General features: G+C 37.4%; 1 protein-coding gene across 17 annotated transcripts in view; it reads left to right on the top strand.

The window, feature by feature from the left end:
* Window positions 1-20,887, top strand: part of HMBOX1 (homeobox containing 1) — a 117,951-nt gene that overhangs the window by 27,582 nt on the left and 69,482 nt on the right. For all 17 annotated transcript variants that reach the window (XM_069484813.1, XM_069484807.1, XM_069484820.1 and 14 more), the window contains one exon: window positions 17,009-17,088. In XM_069484813.1, the coding sequence (XP_069340914.1) occupies window positions 17,066-17,088 (23 nt within the window). In that variant the 5' untranslated portion in view covers window positions 17,009-17,065. The remainder of the gene's footprint in view (window positions 1-17,008; window positions 17,089-20,887) is intronic.

Genomic DNA, 20,887 nt, shown 5'->3' with positions numbered 1-20,887 from the left:
GAGTACTTTTTGACTGAAAACTTCTTCCGTGTACTTTTTTAGTTGTAGCAAGATTCAGCTGTACTCTAAAACATGTAATTATCCTCTGTGAGAAATGAAACATATTTGAGTGGTTCCCAAGAATGTGTTAGGCACTTTGAGCTAAAAAGAGAATGATTTCATGTCAAATGAGACAAACACTATGGCTTCACAAATCCACTTGTCTTTGGAACAGAGAAAATGAGTATTTTTAATACCTGAGAGTTAGACTGTAGAGATTCTTCCATTATAAATTTAAACTTTCTATATTACAGAGGTAAGAATCTTTTTTCTGTCAAGGACCACTGAACTGGAGGGTTAAAAAACCACGGCCACTTTCAAAAAGCCAAATAAAGTGTTTTTCAAGAAAAATAGAAAACATTACATTCATTCTACTTTTAATATAAAAACGGATTATGTAAAATTTTATTCAATTAATACAATATTGTTATTCATTTTGGTAGATAGGATATGAGACAGTAATATTAAAGAGAATGAAAGGAAAATACGTTGTCATCTTCCTTCTGTATTTTTTTTTTTTTTTCAGTTATTGGCGCACCACCGTTTCAGTCAGCCAGACAGAGGAAAGATGTAAGATTGGTAGTGAGGGTAGTATAGCAGAGATGGAAAAAGAGATTTGAAAAAAAAAATTTTAGAGACAGGATCTTGCTCTGTTGTCCAAGCTGGAGTGCAGTGGTGTGATCACAGCTAACAGCAGCCTCAAACTCCTGGGCTCAAGCGATACTCATGCCTTAGCCTCCCCAGTAGTTAGGACTACAGACACATCAGATTACAGGCATGTGCCACCACACTCAGCTGATTTTTTTATTCTGTGTTGCCTACACTGGTCTGAAACTACTGGGCTCAGGCGATCCTCCCTCCTCGGCCTATGTGGATTACAGGAGTGAGCCGCCACACCCAGAGATTTATAAACTGGTTCCAGAGGGTTTAAAGTGGGTGTCAGCATTTCTATACAGATATCCTAAGTCCTTTGGATTGCGGTAATAAGTTGTTATTTGTTATCCACAGTCATTGAAATTCTGTTTTTCTCAGTAGCAATTAACCATTATTCTTAGACGAGTACGGTGGCTCCTACCTGTAGTCCCAGTGACTCTGGAGGCTAAGGTGGGAGGACGATTTGAGGCTGCAGTGAGCTATGATCACACCACTGTACTCCAGCCTGGGAGACAGACTGAGACCCCCATCTCATTCATACATACTTACATACACACATACATAAATTCTTAATCTCTGTTCTAACTTTTCACTGCCTTTAACTCTAAGGAAAATTATTCTCAGGCATACTACGTTATCATTTCATAGAGTACTTGCTGTAGGCCAGATAGATTCATAAACCAAATGTACCCAATTCCATAGGTCAGTTTCTATGTGATATGGAGTTCTCTTATTGATGGCTTTGAGATTTTTTTGATCTTCCATAGAAAAAGAAGTCCTTTCTGTTTATGAAAATAGAGTATAGCCCAATAGATTTTCTTGAATGCAATCTTAGGAATTCATAGTACCTACTGGTGTTGTCAAAATGGAAACCTTGAGACTGGAGACCTTGTCTTTGTATTTTCCTTAATATTTTGCACAAAGTAGAGGTTTAATCTTTATCAAAAGCAAGACTATTACGTGCGTCACTTAGAGGCCGCCCCCCCACCCTCCCCACCCCGCCCGCACCCTGCATTAGAAAAGGAAAAGAGTAATAAATGTGTTTATTGGCTAAGAAGAGTGTAGATTTAGAAAGTGTGATCATTGGAGTTTTCCTGAAGGTAATTTCTGGGAAAAAACTGAAAATTCACTTTAAAGCATATGAAGGTGCTGTTTGAAGGTGAAGTGTGTGTCCCCCATCTCTTCATTTTTGTCCCTCAGTATGTTGTGCTACTTAATATAGTTTTGTTTTGTTTTTTTCCTTGTTATCCACAATTGCTTTCTTTATACTTTCGTTATTTAGGTATCATCAGGGATGCCTCATTGAATCTCTGTATCTCTGTCATTTTCTGTTTCTGACTGTCCAGGAAGACCTCCTGCCAATTACCTTCGTTTATTTAACACCAGGATAACTGGTTTTTGTCTTAAGTTATCACAGTAGAGTTCTTGTGTGTCTAGTATCCCAGGCTATTCAGTTCCCTATATTTCTAATAGCAAACTTTGATATCTGTTCCACATCATGATGGTCAGGAATCTGTGTGTTAAAAGCAAAAAGCAGTGTTGAAATGTGACCTTGTACAATTCAGCCTCCCTCAGGTGGTTTTCTTTATCTATAATCAAGAAAATTTATCTAATCAAAAAAATTAATATCTGTCGTTGCAGCCAACAGAATTTGTTGTGAGTGTAAAATTAAACAAAGCTTTGTAAGCCACAGGACCTCTACAACTTTAAGATATTGATGTGTGATATTTCTTGAAGTAAGTGCCACTTAGGGAGGGCTACAGTAAAGTAAAATATTCACACTCCTATGAAGCACTAAGGGATCTCTTCGGTCTCTTCATTTCTTTATTTGGAGTAGCCTCTTTCTCTATGGAAATTCAATTCACCTGTAAAAGCCTGGGGCACTTGTCACCACCTACATGAATTCTCCCTTTATTCCCTAAATTAAGTGATATCACCCCCTAGAATACAGATAACTTGGCAATTTTTTTTATTTTTCTTATTTTTTATTTATGTATTTATTTATTTTTGAGACAGAGTCTCGCTTTGTTGCCCAGGCTAGAGTGAGTGCCGTGGCATCAGCCTAGCTCACAGCAACCTCAAACTCCTGGGCTTAAGTGATCCTACTGCCTCAGCCTCCCGAGTAGCTGGGACTACAGGCATGCGCCACCTTGCCCAGCTAGTTTTTTCTATATATATTTTTAGTTGGCCAGATAATTTCTTTATTTTTAGTAGAGACGGGGTCTCGCTCTTGCTCGGGCTGGTCTCGAACTCCTGACCTGGAGTGATCCACCCACCTCGGCCTCCCAGAGTGCTAGGATTACAGGCGTGAGCCACCTCGCCCGGCCACTTGGCAATTTTTAAATGAACACAATAGTTCCCTTATTTTGCATTCTTTTCAGTCACCCGCTATTCCTGAGTGAAACATTTGGATGTTATGAAACAGTCATTAGAATAGGGCAGGAGTCACTCAAACCTTAATGTGTCTAAGAGTACATGAGGAGCTTGCTAAAAAACACGAGTCCTGGCCTCGCACTTCAGTGCTCTGATTCCAGTGAGTTGGGGTCAGGCACTCTGAGCCAACCAGGCTGCTCTCCTTTAGTCTCTTATATTTTACAGAGCCCTTCTGACAGTAAGTCTTTTGTACATGATGATAACCTTTGCTTAGACTTGGTGTTTCCTTTCTTTCCTTGTCTAATGTCTATCCTTCAGACCTGAGCTTTATCATTATTTAAAAAAGTTTTTACAGGCTTGTCAATGAGCTTTATCATTAATTCCTAAGGGAATCCTCTCCCAGTCTGACAAGGTCAACTCTCCCACATTATATGTTCTTATAGCACTCAATACCCCGTTATAACATTTATCACAAGTGCAGCTTTGTGTTTATTTGTATAATTTTTTAAGTAATGACTCACTACACTCTCACTACTCTCGCTTCATAAGGGTAGAAACTGTGTATGTTCTTGTTCTCTATTATATTCCTAATGCCCAAGATAGGTCCTGGAGTAGTCAATGCTTAATAAATATTGAGTGGGTGGATAGTGGTCCACAAACATCTTTTTGACAAACATTGGACCAGGAGTTCTGGACCCGTGCATTCTATCTCTGGCTTATGACTAACTTATAATTTATCTTTTAACTTTTCTATGTCTATTTTGCTATCTGCAAAACTGAATGAAACCTGTCATACCTACTTCATAGGGCATTGTGAAAAACCAAATGAGAAATGTAAAAGTACTTTGAAAAGTATAAAGATACTATTTAAATATAAAATTACATTAAATAGGTACTGATGTAGGTGGAAGGCACTGTGTTCTGTCATCGTTATTTATTCTGTAACCTATAGGAGTTGTGTTTCATGATGGAGTTTAATTTCTACTGTATATTTGATTTCTTGCTTAGCTTAGAAATTATATCTCTTACTATCTATTGTTTAGGGTAGTGGATATCATTTATTTTCACTTACGAAAAGCATATAAACCAAAATTAAGACTAGCCTTCAAATTCTTTTCTTCTTTATGGTCCGGCAAGCCCTATGGTTTTAGTGCAAACTCCATCTTTTATTAATACAAATGGTCCATCTATGTATTTATAAATATTTTGTGCTGTGAGGCATAAAGGGATTGTATATGTTACTTTAACTCTGGATAAAATGGAATAGGAAAACATCAGTTAGATAAATTGAATTGAAATACTTTGTTGTATTTTTGGAACAGGGAAAGATGTCCTCAATTTAGAAAACAAAACAAGTCTATATTTGGTCATTCCATAATTTTCTGCCACTAGCTTATTAAAATATATTTATGTTTCCCCCTTTCTATTTTCTGTTCCCAAATCTTCCTACCTTCACCCTTTTCGTTCTTCTAATTTTTCTTTTTAACTTCAACAATCTGGGTTGCAGAGGAAAAAAACCTGGCACTTAATCAAGAACATGATCTCATTGCTTTCAATGGCTTAGAAAAGAAACATTTTAAAGCAGTTGAAAGATTTCACTTTGGAAAGTAGGTACTGCATAACTAAGTGTGTTGGTTCCCAGCAGAGCCTTGAGTAACCTCTTTCCAGCCATCCTCATGTTTTTTCTCTTCTACTTCCTGTTCAGTGAGCAATAGCCTAAGTTTAAAAAAAATCCAGTAAGACTTTCCTTTTGGCTCTCTTGCCAGAGTATTGTTTTCTGTTCTTTCACTCCTCTATATGATACTTTTATGTTTTTGTAGGATGATTGTTTCTAGACTTCATCACCTATAGCTAGAAATGGAGTGTAACTTATAGTTTCCTCCTGCTTACACAAACCCCCCACCCCTTTCAGAGCCCTCTTCAATATTTCCGGGAGCCCTTGAACGGAATGTTACATGTATTCAGGAGCAAAAGTGAATGTCGTTTCCTTCCAGCCTTCTTGGGGAGTCCATCCTCCCTCAGGACACCCCCTCATGGTGCAGCATCACTGCCACTGCTCTTGCGTCCCCTGCGAGGGATAGTAGCAGTGCAGGAAATGCTGTCTTTAGTGCTTCACAGCTGCCTGTCTTCACAGAGCCCAGGAGGTACAGGGGTGAATTAGAGAGCTGTCTTTTCCCTGTTTGCCACAGTTTGTCCCAGAGTGGCAGAGTTTGTGCTCCCAGTTTCACAGTTTCTCTTGAAAAGGTTTCTTATCTTTTGGATCTACCCTTTTACTCCTTTTGGGCTCACAACCAGTTAAAGAGACAGATGGAAGAAGACACTGTGCCATTTCTTCCATTGTCCTTATTTCATCTCTCTTTCCTGCTCACCCCTCCACTCCTTCCCCAGGTTCCTGATGAAATCTCCAGCATCCTTGCACTACCAGGCAAAATGCCATATATGTGGAGGGAGACGGTAATTGATGTACCAGTTCTGATAGTTGCTGAATTCTTAATTATACTTAGAATCAGCTCAGCCAACTTGTTATATTTAAAATTTTTTTTAAAAAAAATAAATACCCATTTACCTGCTACAGAATTTGAAAGGTACAAAAATGCGTGTAATGACCTTGTCGCCTCCATCCCTCAGTTATCAAGTTCCCCTCCCGAGGGAATTAATATTGCCAGTTTCTTCTGTATCCTTCCAGAAATTCTTTATACATGTGTAAAAACAAATCTCTATATAGTTATTTATATATTCTTCCCTACTTTCCTCCTCCTGCTGTTCCTTCACAACTGACATAATATGTACACTGTGCTCTTCCTTGTTCTTTTCACTTACAGTTTGTTTTTACATTGGCACATAAGGAATTTCTGCATTATTTTTTATGGCCACATTGAATGTATAGTTATACTGTAACGTATTTATGTAGTCCCCTAATGATGGCTATTTAGGTTGTTTCTGATCTTTTGGTATTACACATAATGCTGGGAAGAGTATTGAACATAAGTTATTTTCCTTATGCATATATCTGTAAGGTAAATCTCCAGTACTGGAATTGCTAGGTTAAAGGTTATGTGCATTGTAATTTGGATCTTGCTATCTAATTTTTAGTTATTAAACCCTGAGAGTTTTTGTTTGTTTGGGTTTTGGTTTTATTTTTGATTCCTAGCTTATACTTCAGACTCCTCCTTTGGTGAACTAGCTGCATCACAATCTGCTTTTCATGGTTAATAAGGCAGTGTCCAGGCAATGTAAATAGGTGGGCTAGGTATAAGGGAAAAAAGTAGATTTTGTTTCACACTGTGAGGGAGGTAAAGTTTTTTCTTTATCCTCTTAGGTCTCTGGCTGGGCCTAAGAATTAAACTGACATAACACAGATTAACAGGAGAAAAGCGTACGATTTTTATTTAGTAATTTTTACGTGTACATGGGAGCCCACAAGAATAATGAAGACCCAAGGAAGCAGTTAGGGCCAAAAGCTTATTTACTGGGTTGGACAAAGAGTAGTAAATTGTGAAATTGTGACAGGACAAAGGGGTTTGAGCTAGGGCAGTTAATTGTGGAAAAGTGACTAGGCAGATAAGGGTTAGTTTAACAAGGTTTGTTTGTGCAGATTTTTTTTTTGTCCTGACTCCCAGTCTCTGGTGATAAGAATGTCTTCCTTCCTCTTGGTACAGGGAGGGCACCTTTCACGTGGGAATTTTATCTCCTGCTTTCAGGAAGAAAAGGAAGGTCACAGTGCCCTTCTTGCATCTGCTCTTTTTCAAGCGCATTTAACTCAAAATAATCAATATGGCAAAGCGACATACTTTGGGGTGGCATGCTCTGAACCCTGTTAATGCTTTTCATAGACATAAGTATAAAAAATTATGTCTCTATTATGGGACAAACCACAGTATAAGCTTCAGTGATAAGTGACAGCTAATATTTGGTGTCTAGAGATGGTAGGGTGACTCCTGTCACTCTGCCCTATGATGAACTCTAGAGGGTACATGTCCTGTATCAAGGATTACATGAGGGATTACAAACTCAGTGGTGACAGATGCTGCAATTTTTTTCCTGTAAAAACAAAAGCTTCTGTATGCAATCTCACAACTTTTAAATACTGTGTAGGTTAAACAAAATGCATCCATAGGATTAATCTAACCCCCTGAGCTACCAGTTTATGACCTCTGCTCTTTTACGTACAGAGGCAGCTCCTTGGTGTTTCTCCAGACTTTCCACATATTCTGTTAGGTCACTAAATATGAAATGTCCGATTTTGAATCAAAAGCTTAGTTGATTATATCTCAAACAAGAAGCAGTACAGTTAATCAAAGTATGTGCCTTATATTATCAACACAGTTTTGCCATCTTAATGGTAGCTTGCTTATGCCAGCAGCCAAGAAGCATGGAGAGCGAGTGGTGATGAAATCGTGAAAGGCGTTTTCCACAGCTTGTTGAGAATTGAATATTTTTCCTTGCAAGAAGTGGTCCAAAGCCTGGAAGAAGTGGTGGTCAGTTGGTGCAAGATCTGGTGAACATGGTGGATGACAGAGAGTGTCCAAGTCCAGCTTTCATAATTTGAGCATCATTGTTTTTTGCAGTGTGTTCTTGCAAGAGATTTGGCCTGTCTCTATTGACCAATCTTGGCTGCTTCACCACAAGCATCCTCATTTCATCCAATGGGTTGCAGTAGACATCCACTGTAATAAATTGACCTGGTTTCATGAAGCTGTAGTGGATAATACCAGCACTGGACCACCAAACAAACACCGTTAGGTTTTTTTGCTGCATATTCGGTTTTGGACTATGTTCAGCACTTCATCTTTATCCAACCATTGTGCCGAATGCTTGTGACTAGCAAAAAGAATCATTTTTTTATCACACATAACAATACAGTATAGAAATGGTTCACCTTTATGGCATGACAGCAAAGAAAGGCAAGCTTTGAGATGATTTCTCTTCTGATGCTCCATTAATTCATGTGGAACCCATCTATCCGTCTTCTTTGCCGATTTGTTTCAAATGGTCCAATATTGTTGGAATAGTAATGTCAAACCTTTCTGCTAATTCAAGTGTAGGTTGGGATGGATTTTCTTCCACTACAGCTTTTAGCTCATCGTTACCCACTTTGGTCTGAGGTTGCCCATGTGGTTCATTTTCAAGATTAAAATCACCAGAATGGAACTTCTCAAACCATAGATGTGCTGTGCGTTCATTAGCCACATCCTTCCCAAACACTTTGTTGATATTTGGAGCTGTCTGCGCTGCATTGCGTTGGTTCCATGATGGAACTCATATTCAAAAATAACACAAATTTTTGACTTATCCATGGTTTCACAAAAATTGCTCTTAAAAAAAAATGTGAAAGATGATCACAAACCAAAATGTGTGTTTGGAAGAATGAGGTTGTACCTTCACAATTAAAACAAAACAAAACAAACCCCCAAGAAGTGTCAAAGTGAAATGTCAGACATATCGACTGTTAAACTTAGTACTTAAGGAAATCAGACATTCCATACTTAATAACCTAATTCCTCATCATCTGCCAGTTGGATATTTCCTCCACTGATTTTAAAATACTCAGTTCTGCCTAGGATCATTGTCTAACTTCTGAAATCTTTATTTGGAGTTTCCTTTACCCTTGATGTTTTCTACTCACACTGTACAGAATCATGAAATTCTAATATTACATTTCTATTCATTTAGTCATCATATCCTATGACTCCAACAAGCGTTTTTATTTTGGGGTTGTAGACTGTTAGAATTTTAGCAACTAGAAGGAGAAATACTGATATTCATTATGTTCTGTCTGTGATCTCTCTACCAAGATTCTTTCTAGACTCTGGACATTATTTGACCATAGATATCAATAAGTATTAAAATAAAGTTTAGCAAGAAAAGTTTTTGTCTGAAGTCGTTCATGGCATTCTTTGAATGTGGTTTGTTCTATGAGGTGTTGGCAAAAGAATTAATAACTTGAGCCAATATCCAAGCATTGGATTTTTCTTCCCATTGGGTCAAAAATCTTACCTGGTAGGTCTCCACTACTACATCTTTATTTCATTTTTCAGAAATTCCCATTGGAGAGGGGTGGACAGTTGTCACTACCATCTCTTCCCACCCTCTTGTCAGAGATTTCGGACCTTGTTCCCAATCCATCAGAGGTGATTCCACAGCTTTTGGGAGGAAAAAAGGAATTCCTTCAAGTTGATTAGAAACTATGGCCTTTGATGCTTTTTCTCAAATAGTCAAAAGTCATTTATTCATAATTGGAGTATTAATTAAAAGGTTTGTTAGAGGCGCTGTAAAAAGCTGAAGTTTGGAAAGAAACTTGGGACAGTGAGTCCCTGCAGTTGCTGGGGGAGAGCAAGCCTTGTGCGAGCAGTTCTTGGCTGAGAGCTGCCTGCTTAGCTCCGGATTTCTGCACGCTCATGAAACAACTTTCTCATGGTAGCTTGATTCTCCAGATAAATTCCCCCACTAGAAAGCAAGTGTTCTCAATACATTGTTATTGTTGTTATTGTTTTGATACAAATACTATCTCTTGTGACTTTATATTCCTTAAATCAGGTTTCCCCTAGAATGTGATAACTTTTAGAAAGATTGATGGTTCAGACTTACAGGGAGCAAGGGAGCTAACGTTTCTAGGTGCCTACTTAAGGAGGCTTTTTAACTGTACGTATTTAGTTCTCATGGTGATCCCTTGAGGTAGATACATTATTGTCCACAATTTACAGAAGAGGAAACTAGGGCTTAGCAAGATTAAGGAATTTGTGCAAGATCAAACTGCTAACAAGTGGTAGAACCTGAGGTTTCAAACACAAGTCTTGCTTCAAATCTCTCATTCTTTGTACTATTCCATCCTACATTTTTGCATTTTAGAAAGATTACTGTTAACTATGTATAACAAGAATAAGACAGGAGGTAGGGAGAGCAGTTGGAAACCATTGCATTAGTACAAAAAAAATAGGGTCTCCAGTAGAATAGCAGCAATGGGCTTAGAGAGGTTTTGGGTAAAAGAATCTGATAAGGAGGGGGGCAGTTGGTACCACTTGGTTTAGTGTATGTTTGTGTTTTGTTTTAGTTTACCATATAAAAAATAAATTTTTCCAGCTGTGAATTTCAGTTTAAAATGATGACCTATCAGTTATATTTTGAATTTAACACTTAGTATTTTGGGATATGGAATAAAGTATGAAGGCAGACTTTTAAAAATCTATGATTCTTTGCCTTTTATAGAGAATTTTTTTTTTTGCTTTTTGAAATTGCTTTAATAAGATATATTCTTATCATATACCATACAATTCACCCGTATACCCCAGGGGGGTATATGATATCCATGTCATTCACCCATTTAAAGTGTACAATTCAATAAATTTTACTGTATTCACAGTTGTGCAACTATCCTAATCCATAGGGGATGTTCTTAATATGATTGTGCTTGGTAAATATTATCAAATATTTATTTATATTTATATATTATCTCAGATAAAAGAAGAAATAATAAAGAGCATGGGATATCGATTTAGCACATTTTTTAGTGCTGGTTAGAAATAAAAGAATTTAAAACTGATTTGAGTCTGGAGATTATTCTAAAGATTGAAGAAGTCTTGCCACCCACAATTAGATATAACTCCATAGTGCAGTGGGTACTTTTTGAGAGCTGGTTATAGCTGGTTGTGTATAATAAATTATTAATACTGTATATTTGTATGGTACATTATAGTGTGTAATTGTCATTACAGTTTGAGAACCCATGAGCTTGTCAATAGAAGTCTGAAGAAAATAATTCTGAATAAGGGATCTGAAATATATGGGTACTTTAGCAGATAAAATTGAGATAAGCCCTTATTCTGGAGTAGACTGTATCATCTTGGAGCACATAGAGGAACATAAGATATAGAGAAAATGTGATGCACATTTATAGCCCCAGGTTTTTAAAGACAGTTGTGTGAGAAGGTTTTATGCTCTCCAACTCAGGTGGAGAGCCTTTTCTGATGACTTGAGATACTCTATAAGTCTGTTCAGTTGGGCAATATAAAATGTGAGGCCCTATTCAGTTAACTCTCTATAGTAGACTCTGAGGAATGCAGAGAAATAAAAGAAACTGTTGTCTTTTGGATGCTTATAGTAGTAGGAGTATTGGGTAAAGCATAAATCGGCTTTCTGGAATCTGACTTCAACTTTTAATTGTGAAACATTGGCTACTTGGTTATTTTCAACAAGATTTTAGTGTATCCTCCTGAGACATGGGAGGTAAAACACTTTGCTTCTTTTGCAATGGAGAGCATATGAATTCCCTCATCCTTTGCCTTCTTTTCCTCCTTTAAGGACTCACCTCCTAGTAAATGGACTGAAGATGCATCAAATCTAGTCATAAGAGTAGTTGATGATACACTGAAGTACAAATTAATAGATGCTGGGAATGTCCAAATATGATACCTTTACCTGTTGATATTGTCAGAAATTATACCATTAGCAGTTTGTGCTAAATTTCCTATTAAATGTGGTTATCAAAACCTGAGCAACATAGCAAGACCTCGTTTTTAGAAAAAAAGAAAAAAATCAGCCAGGTGTGGTGGGGTGCACACCTGTAGTCCTAGCTACTTTGTAGACTAAGCCAGGAGGATCCCTTGAACCCAGCAGTTTGAAGTTGCAGTGAGCTATGATCATGCCACTGGGTGACATGCCCTGGGTGACACAGCAAGACCTAGTCTCAAAAATAAAATATAAATAAATTGGGTTATCCCTAGTAAGGCTATTGCTTTAATCCCTGTTAGCTAAGATAATATTTTGTATTTCTTAATAGAAATTTTCGACTCTGGGTTCTAGGTTCCCCTTTGATCTGACCCTCCCAGAAGCGGCCCCTTCTCTGATTATATGTTCTAACACTTTGTTCATGCAGCTCTAACCATATTGTCCTTAGCACTGTTCTTCAAACCAGATAGGCTATTTCTGCTGCAAGATCTTGAACACTCTCTCCTCTTTATCTACATAGCTTATTTCCTAACTTCATTTAAATCTTTGTTAATATTTAACACTCTCAGTGAACTTTCTCTGAGCACCCTATTTAAAATTATAATTCTACCACTCAGTCCCTATATTTTTTCCCAGCTTTATTTTTGTCTATTGTATTTATCACGACCTGAATACTGTATGTTTGACTTTTTTTTGCTTATCTTTTACCACAAGAATGTAAGCTTCATGTGAGCAGGGATTTTGTTTTGTTCATTGCTGTATTCTCCAGTGCCTAACATGTAACAGGTGCTCAGTAAATGTCTGCTGAATGTAAAACTTAAGGAATACAAGGTCCTGCAGAATTGAGGCATCAAAGAAATGAATATAGAGAAAGGTACTTCTTTTATGCCAGTTATCCCATTGGACGGGTTTTTTTTCCCCTCCCCTCCCCTCCCCTCCCCTCCCCTCCCCTCCTCTCCTCTCTCCTCCTCTCTGCTGACAGAGTCTCGCTCTGTCACCTAGGCTAGAGTGCAATGGAATCATCATAGCTCACTGCAACTTCAAACTTCTGGGCTCAGGGTGATATAGGAAAGTGGACTCCAAGAGTGAGGTCTATCCTGAAGGCTAAGTGGATTCTTGGCTTTGTGCAGGAAAGAATTCCAGAACGAGCTGACAGAGTAGGGCAAAAGTAAGTTTATTAAAGTAAGAAGAGGGGGGAAAAATGGAGGCTGCCCCATAGAGTAGTCAACAGAGAGTAGCCCTTTGTGAGTTTCTGGGGTCTTATTTTATACTTCCTATTTAATTTTATGTTAAGCGGAAGGAGGATTATTCATAAGATTTCTGTGAAAGGGGTGAGGAATTTCTGGAACCTAGGGTTCCTTCACTTTTTAAGCCATGTACAATAACTTCCACAAGTTGTCATGCATTTGTAAACTGTCATGGTGCTGGTGGGAGTTTCTTTTAGCATGCTAATACATTATAATCAGGATATAACGAGCAGTGAGGGTTATCTGAGGTCGTTTTTTCATGGCCATCTTGGTTTTAACTGGTTTTGGCTGGCTTCTTCACAGCCTTCTGTTTTATCGAGATTTTGGTTCAGATCTTATGACTCCTTATAGAGCAGGGCCTACCAGTTCCCTATCTCAAAGGGATCCTCCTGGCTCAGCCTTCTGAGGAGCAGGGACTACAGATGTGTGGCAACTATGCCAGGCTAATTTTTTAATTTTTTATAGAGACAGGGTCTCACTATGTTGCTCAGGTGGTCTCGAACTCATGGCCTCAAGTGATCCTCCTGCTTGGCCTCCCGAAGTGCTAGGATTACAAGGATGAGCCACCATACCCAGCCTGGACAGATTTTCTTAAGATGATATTTCTGAAAATATGTTAACAAATTTTATTGCCTTTACCCTCTACAGGAAATCCTTGTCTAGGGCCAGCCATGGAAGGCTTCTATTTGCACATCTATAATAATTCTGAACTCCATATACAACCTTCAAATGATATGCATTTAATAGACCTTAAGTTTCCAAGTGTCCAGAATTTTTGCTTTTATATATTGTGTAAATAGTGTAAGTGCTAACCTGAGAAGGTTTCTGGCTTCTAGTATTGGAATTTTCTTCATCAGTAAACTGAGGTCATTAGAAAACATGATTGTTAACATCAATTCTAGCATGACATAAGTTTTTATGATTTACCTTATCCTAGCTTAATGAACTCTCTTACTCCAATTCTATAATTATTTCCTTTATTAAGCATTGGGAAACTGCTGGGTAAGGGAAGTGCAAAATAGGGAGGAAGACATGAGATCTTTCAGAAGTGCAGGACCACAAGGTTTTGCTTGGGTAATTATTTCTCAGCGTATCATACTCTGCAAAACAAAAAAGAGTAGAGGCTTCTGGCCACTTGTGGTGACAGGGAAGCTTAATCCAGAAGATACTGTCACATGTACAAAGATGTATAAGGAAGGAAGGATATGCAAGAAACTGTGAATAGTGTCTGGATAGAAAAGAAAAAGGAGTTTGGGGTGGGAAGCCAACTCACATCTTTGAAGTTCACCTTTTCCTGTACTTTATATATAATTACTACTTTTTATATTAAAGAGAAAAGCTAAGGTAAAAAGAGGCTTGTTAACTGGGGATGGTGGGTTGTGTCTGTAGTGTCTGTAATCTCAGCTACTTGGGAGGCTAAGGTGGGAGGATTGCTTAAGGCCAGGAATTTGAGACCAGCCTGAGCAACCTAGTGAGACCTCTTCACGAGTCTCTTTAAAAAAAAAAAAAATCTTTCTTGCCACCTGTGGGTGACACTGTATCTACAGCTTCTTATACCTACTGGAGTTTCTTGATTATATTTTTCTTCCAAAGTTAACAGTGCTGACAGTAGGCTTCTTCATTGTTCAACCTGACTTTATGTAAAAAAAAAAAAAAAAAAATTTCTTAAGAGACAAGTCACACTCTGTGGCCCAGGCTGGAGTGCAGTGGCATCATCATAGCTCACTGTAACCTCAAACTCTTGGGCTCAAGCGATCCTCCTGCCTCAGCCTCCCGAGTAGCTGGGACTGCGGGCATGCACCACCACACCTGTCTAATTTTTAAAATTTAAAATTTTATAAAGATGGGGTCCCACTGTGTTGCCCAGGCTGGTTTCAAACTCCTGGGCTGAAGTGATCCTCCTGCCTCGGGCTCCCGAAGTGCTGGGATTATTACAGTTGTGAGCAACCACACCCAGCCAGAAATCAATTTTTTAATGTCCCATTTAATAAATGAAGAAACCCCAGCCCAGAGAGGCTAAAAGATTGGCCCAAGGACACATAGCAAGGAGAGGCAATACAGTCAGTATAATAGTATGAAACAGATCTGGGCTTCATTTGTGAACTTGAAGAAATCATTCCACCAGCCTGAGCCCCTGTTTCCTCATCTGTCAAATGGAGACAGTAAGAATCATTGCACAGGATTGGTGTGGAAATGAAGACAGATGACCTGTGAAGCACTGGGCATAGTGCTACCACGTGCAAGTGCTCACTAACTGTAATTTTTATTTCTTTTCGTTTCTGGTATCAGAGCCAGGACTAACTGAGGGACTAATGGGCGGGTAGCGTCTAGTGGATATACTGAAGGAAGGGCATGGGATTTCATTATGTTACTAAGAATGGCACGAGATTACAACCGTGCCATTTACGGTTGTAATTTACGAACCGTTTATTTTCTGTTTTTTAAAATAATAACCATTCCAATGGGTGTGATTTTAATAGACATTATTTAGTTCTTAAGCTTTTTAAAAAATACTGTAAAAAAAAATACAGCATAAAGGTCAGGATCCTCTGCCAGGCATGTCCCCTCCTCCATAGGCTGGAGAGGGTTCTTCCTTTCTAGATCGTGGGCTCCTCATGCATACTGTGTTAAAAGCCAGCAGCACAGCAACACTGATTCCCTAAATACACCTCACGGTCTTCTTCAAGTGTTCCCTCTCCCTGGAATCCTTCCTCCCCTGATTCTCACCTCCCTCTACACCTTGATTTGGTGGAAGTTTTATTCTAGTCCTCAGATAACAGCTCAGATCTCACTCTGAGAAGTCTTCCTAGTTCTTTGTAACCTAGATTGATTTCTGAATTGTTATTCATATAAGCTTTATTTTTTTGGTCTTAATCACATTATACTTTTTATTAGAGAAGGGTGTGTGTGTGTGTGTGTGTGTGTGTGTAATCCCCTACCCCTGGCCCATCAATAAGCTCCTGAACATCTATTGGGACCATATCTTACTCATATTTGAATCTTGTGTCTATGCCAGGGCAAGTAGGTACTGAGTGTATTTCTTGTGGCTTGTTATTTTGCCTAGGAAATGCAGTCGGCGACATTTTTAGTAGCTTTTTTTTTGTACTTTACATCTACTTTTTTAGGACAGGTATTTTAAAGCCAGCAATAAAATTAACTATTACAGGAGCTTCATTAGTGCTACAATTTAGGATAGACAAATGTGAAAGGTTTCTAACTCTACCCTGTACATTTCCCATATATCATTAATCATTGTTGAACACTTCAGTTGTGCTTAAAATAATTAAATACTGGATGTGTATTTTAATGTGAGTTTCTGGTATCAACATTTTAAAACTTTAATTTATAATCTTATAGTTAATGGAAATAGTTGCCTCTGTAGATTATGGTTTGAAACTGCTAATAAATTCAGTTTTCACACTCTTTAGCTCCTAAACTTTGAATAGTAGATACATTTTTTCTAAAGATCTATGTCTGAATTGAAAGGGGTCAAAATGTCTGAATAGTGACTAAAGCAGTAGAATGCAAATCAAGAGAGAAGTACTAGACTCACTTCATTATTTACTTACTGTGTTCAGTAATCTAAATGCAACATGGTATTCATCTCTTTTTCAAACTGGTAGTAATAGCCCCTACCACTTGATAGTTTGTGAAGTGCTTCATCACTCCCATTAAAAAAAATTTTTTTTTACTTGTTTAGTAGCTTTTTGGAGTAGTTATCTGTTATCCTCGTTTCATACTTAGATGCAGAAATTAAGACTTAGAGAAATTAAATCACTCAAGATTATGCTAGCAGTAAAATAAATAATATACTTGGAATTATACCCCACAATTTATCCCACAGTTAAGATGTTTAGTTACAATCATGCTAGGATGTGTTTCTTATTTATAGGATTCTATATAAATGCACTAATGTTACTATCAAAAAGTTATCTTGAATCTCACTGTAATATTTATATTCCATTGCATGGTTAAATCTGTTTCTCTGGGTGGTTCCTGATAACAGATTAAACTCTAGGGGTATGATTTTTATTACTTTTTCCAGGTGGATTATTCAGAAAGCCAACAATGCTATTTTTCTACTTTTTAAAAATTTTGCCTCAAACAGATGTTTTATTTCAAAATTACAAAATAATTTTTAAAAACATGATTAGCTAATGTTTAACTCTTAATATCTTTAAGATGTCAAAATTTTTATTCAACACTTGACTAACATACCTATTTCTCAATTTTCTATCTTTATTCTACAGAATGGTAAATAACGCTGATCATCTCTGGAAAGGATATTGATCCGCCTCATGTAAAGTATGCTCAGTTCCTTTCCAGTGGTGTAAGTATCTAGTCCTTCTCAATTCTCATCTCTGTGATTGTTTTAATAAAGTTAAGAAGTCATTATGATTATGTTCCAAGTTTAACAACAGATGTTTGTAGAGTTGAAAGAATTTTTTAGAAAATGAATCAAATGTTATATCTATTTGCCATTAAGGTGAATAAGTGACATGATCATTTGGTGAGGAATGAATTCTAAATATATCAACGTACTCTTTTACCAATTCTATTTTTAACTTTGAATTTTGACATTAATTTTCAATTGAACATAAAATTACTCTACTTGTTTTTAACCGCTTAAAGCCTAGAAGCTAGTGAGATAGATGACTGTTTGAGAGAGCTAGTGTTAGATTCCTTGTGATCAGCAGAATATTGGAAGCATACACCTTGATGTTGTCTTTCGTGTGCAAACTCCTACCACCTTAGCCATTTTCCTTTACCTACTGGGTATGATAATGTAGTTAAGCCTTTTAGCTAATGTGCTAGCCTTTCTTTGGAGTCAGGCAAGAAATACAAATTGAGATGGTGGTATTATGTTGAGAGTGTTTTTGTGCTAGGATATGAACTGTAACCACCAGTTCGTATTAAATAGGCCTTTGAATAAAAGTATTCCGGGAATTTCAGATATTAGAGAAGATAAAGTATCTATTAGCTCATTAAGAGCATCTTTAGAGCCTAATGCAGAATGCCTTTAGCATAAGTATTTTCTAAAATTTGGTGGAGTCTAAGTTTCACTTAAATTCCTTTCATTTTGGTTGACAGTGCTATATAATCCAGTAAGTAGACATTAAGATAGGTTTTTCTTATTATTTAAGTCTTTCATTAAAGATTCCCCCTGCCCCTAGATTCTTTGATGTAGTAAAAAGTTTCTGGAATAGGCCCAGAAGATGTGAACTATAGCCTGAGTTTCTACTAAGTAGCTTGGGAAGGCATTTCATCTTTTGGGGGCTTAGTTTCCCCCCCTTTTTTTTTTAAACCATTTATTTACTAATGTCTATTCTTAACAGCCATTAGAATGCCAGCCTCATGAAACCAGGAAGTTTTGCCTGATTTTGGTCCTTGTTGTGTCCTCTATGCCTTGTACAGCATCTGTCATATAGTAATAGGTGCTCAGTAAATGTTAAATGAATTGTTTTTGTGTAAAAGGTCTCTAATTCTCTGATTCCACACCTAATTTCTATCTCCCTCTATAAACTTGAATGTTTTTACTTGAATTTTATTGTGTATTGTGAAAATAAGGAGATGATCAAACTATAATTTCACAAATCACATTGTTTGTTACCATACAAAGAGAATTTGTTCTTGGGTTCACAATACTTAAAGAGGGGAAGAATAACGTGGACAAACTTCATAGGGAATACACTTGATAGATGAGGTACATTAACCACATAATGTGTTCCAAAATTATTAAAGTCTAGTTGCTCGATTAGGATGGAAGGAAGCCTCTATGGAAAATAAAGAACAATTAAAGATTAAAGTGTACCTTTCTCAATGCTAGAGGGCGGTGTCAGTGCTGGCCCACCAGGCTTCAACGCTCTGAGTCCTGTAGTAGCCTGAGCTCTGTCTTCGGAGAAGCAGCTGACGGAGAATAGTCCATCTGCCAAACTCTTGAGTTTATGTGTATTTTGAAGTCCAGTAGTTGGACAGTAACTGACATATGGGGACCAATAAGGTATGAAGTAACATTCCCAAGGGGATGGGAAGTTCAGGGGGCCAGGGGAGAGGGGCCAGAGTTCACTCTCTGATGAATATTATGATTGAGTCTAGAATGTATTAAATCATTACATAGTAAATACCACATGTGCAAAACAAAACTAACCTATTTTGCCTAGTCATTCTAGATGAAAAGATAAAAAGCTGAATGGAGCTGAAGAAAAAGCTTTGTTATCCAGTAAAATCTTATTAATTGTTTATGTTTTATAAGTAAGGTAGTAATGTCCTTTTTGCCCATGTTAATTCAAGGTTAATCATTTGTGAATGCTTTTACTCTCTTTGCTCTACATGTTTGTGGAATTTAGTTTGTGAAAGTATGTTTTGGGCCTCATGCCTTATCCAAGAAGGGTTTAGGTACATATTCAAGTAATGATAAAATTTACTATGAAATACGTTATTATTACACTGTCATGGTATGTTTTTTTTTTCTTAGAACATCAGTTTATGAACTGAGCCATAATTCCTGAATTTAATTGTTCTTTTATGCCTTAAACATTGTCTGTGTTATTACAGTGTTGAAATTCTTCTCACATCGTTTTCAATTATTGTTGGCCTGAGTCTGCATTCAGATTAGTAATTTAAAGTGAAAGATGTTCCTTATCCTGTGAATAATCCTTGTGCATAAGAAAATTAATTCCATTCTTACATGTTATCTTTTTCTGTTGTAAAAGAATTGCTGGTATCATGGACTGAGATGACCTTTGTAGGTCATGTACTGCCATAATTTCATGATTATGTGCTTAAACTAGGTAAATTATGAGAAATAAAATTTGGAAATGCCAGAATGTATTATTTTGTTTATGTTAATGCAGGTTGGAATATTATTCTCAATATCCAAGAGAGCTTCTAATCTCAGCATTTTCTCAGTAAAATATTGTATCTTCAGTGTCACATGTGTGATTTGATCCTGCTTATTATGCCCTTGTCATTCTGCTCTGTAGTGATCATATATCCTATTCTAGTAATTGTGGATCTTTTTGCTCTAGGTTATACCTTTGCCTTTGGGGCCTCTTTAGGTGCAGGGCACAGACATCTAATTTGAACAGGGTGAAACATAAAGGGAAGTGTATTCTCTCACATAACAAAACAGCAAAAAGAGCAGGGATGTATCAGGGGCTTAGCAGTATGAGCATTGCAGAGCTTTCTCCATTGCTGTGCTCTGCATTTCTTGGTATGTCCACTTTATTCTCCCCCAAACTAGCTACTTCTAGTGGTAAGGGATTAGCCAGACTGACATCTTCCTGTGACTGAGCACAGTTATAGTGACTGTTCATCTTCTCCTTAGTCTAACTGGAAAATTTTGTGGAGAGCAAGGCTTGCCTTCATTGTGTGCCCACCCCATTGGCCAGAATGTGGGGTATTCTGAGTGGCCCCAAGAACATGTTCTTAGAAACAATGAAGCGTTCTAGGGAGACAAAATAATAGGTGCCTACTCTTTCTCTTTTTATGATTTTTGGAACATTAGGATGGATACTTTTCAGTAATAGGTGAAATTCATATATTAAATAATTTCCTTTGTTTTATGCTGATGTATAGAGTGCTGCTCCATATAGGGAGAAGTTCGAAGAATTATGTACAGATAACTATCTCTTCTGATATGAATAGGATAGGAAAATAGGATAGGATTGGGGTTTTTTGTCCATATAATAAAATAGTTCTTGAAGTCACATCTAAAGTAAGATAGGTTTATAAAATATTTTCATAGCATGAAGACTGAAGATAGCATTGGACAGGTATACTTCATTTTCAAGGGAAAAGAATAAGGTATAGAAACTTGAATTTACCCAGCCAGTAAATCAGGCGTAAAGTATTTGGATTACTGAAGGGATTTGGCAGCTACTTGTTTGTTTGTTTTTATTTGTTTTAGGCAGTTTTCTTTTTTTGTTTTGCTTTGGTTTGGTGTTTTGGGGAGACAAGGTCTTGCTCTGTTGCCTGGGCTAGAGTGTAGTAGTATCATCACAGCTCACTGCAGTCTCAAACCCCTGGGCTCAAGCGATCCTCCTGCCTCAGCCTCCCAAGATGCTGAGATTATAGGGCATGAGCCATGATGCCTGCCCAAACCAGCTTATTTTTAGAAGGATTTGAAA

Source organism: Eulemur rufifrons, chromosome 12, assembly GCF_041146395.1.
Source record: "Eulemur rufifrons isolate Redbay chromosome 12, OSU_ERuf_1, whole genome shotgun sequence".
Lineage (NCBI taxonomy): Eukaryota > Metazoa > Chordata > Mammalia > Primates > Lemuridae > Eulemur > Eulemur rufifrons.
The sequence above is the reverse complement of the archived record's forward strand: the minus strand, read 5'-3'. Positions and strand labels throughout refer to the sequence as shown.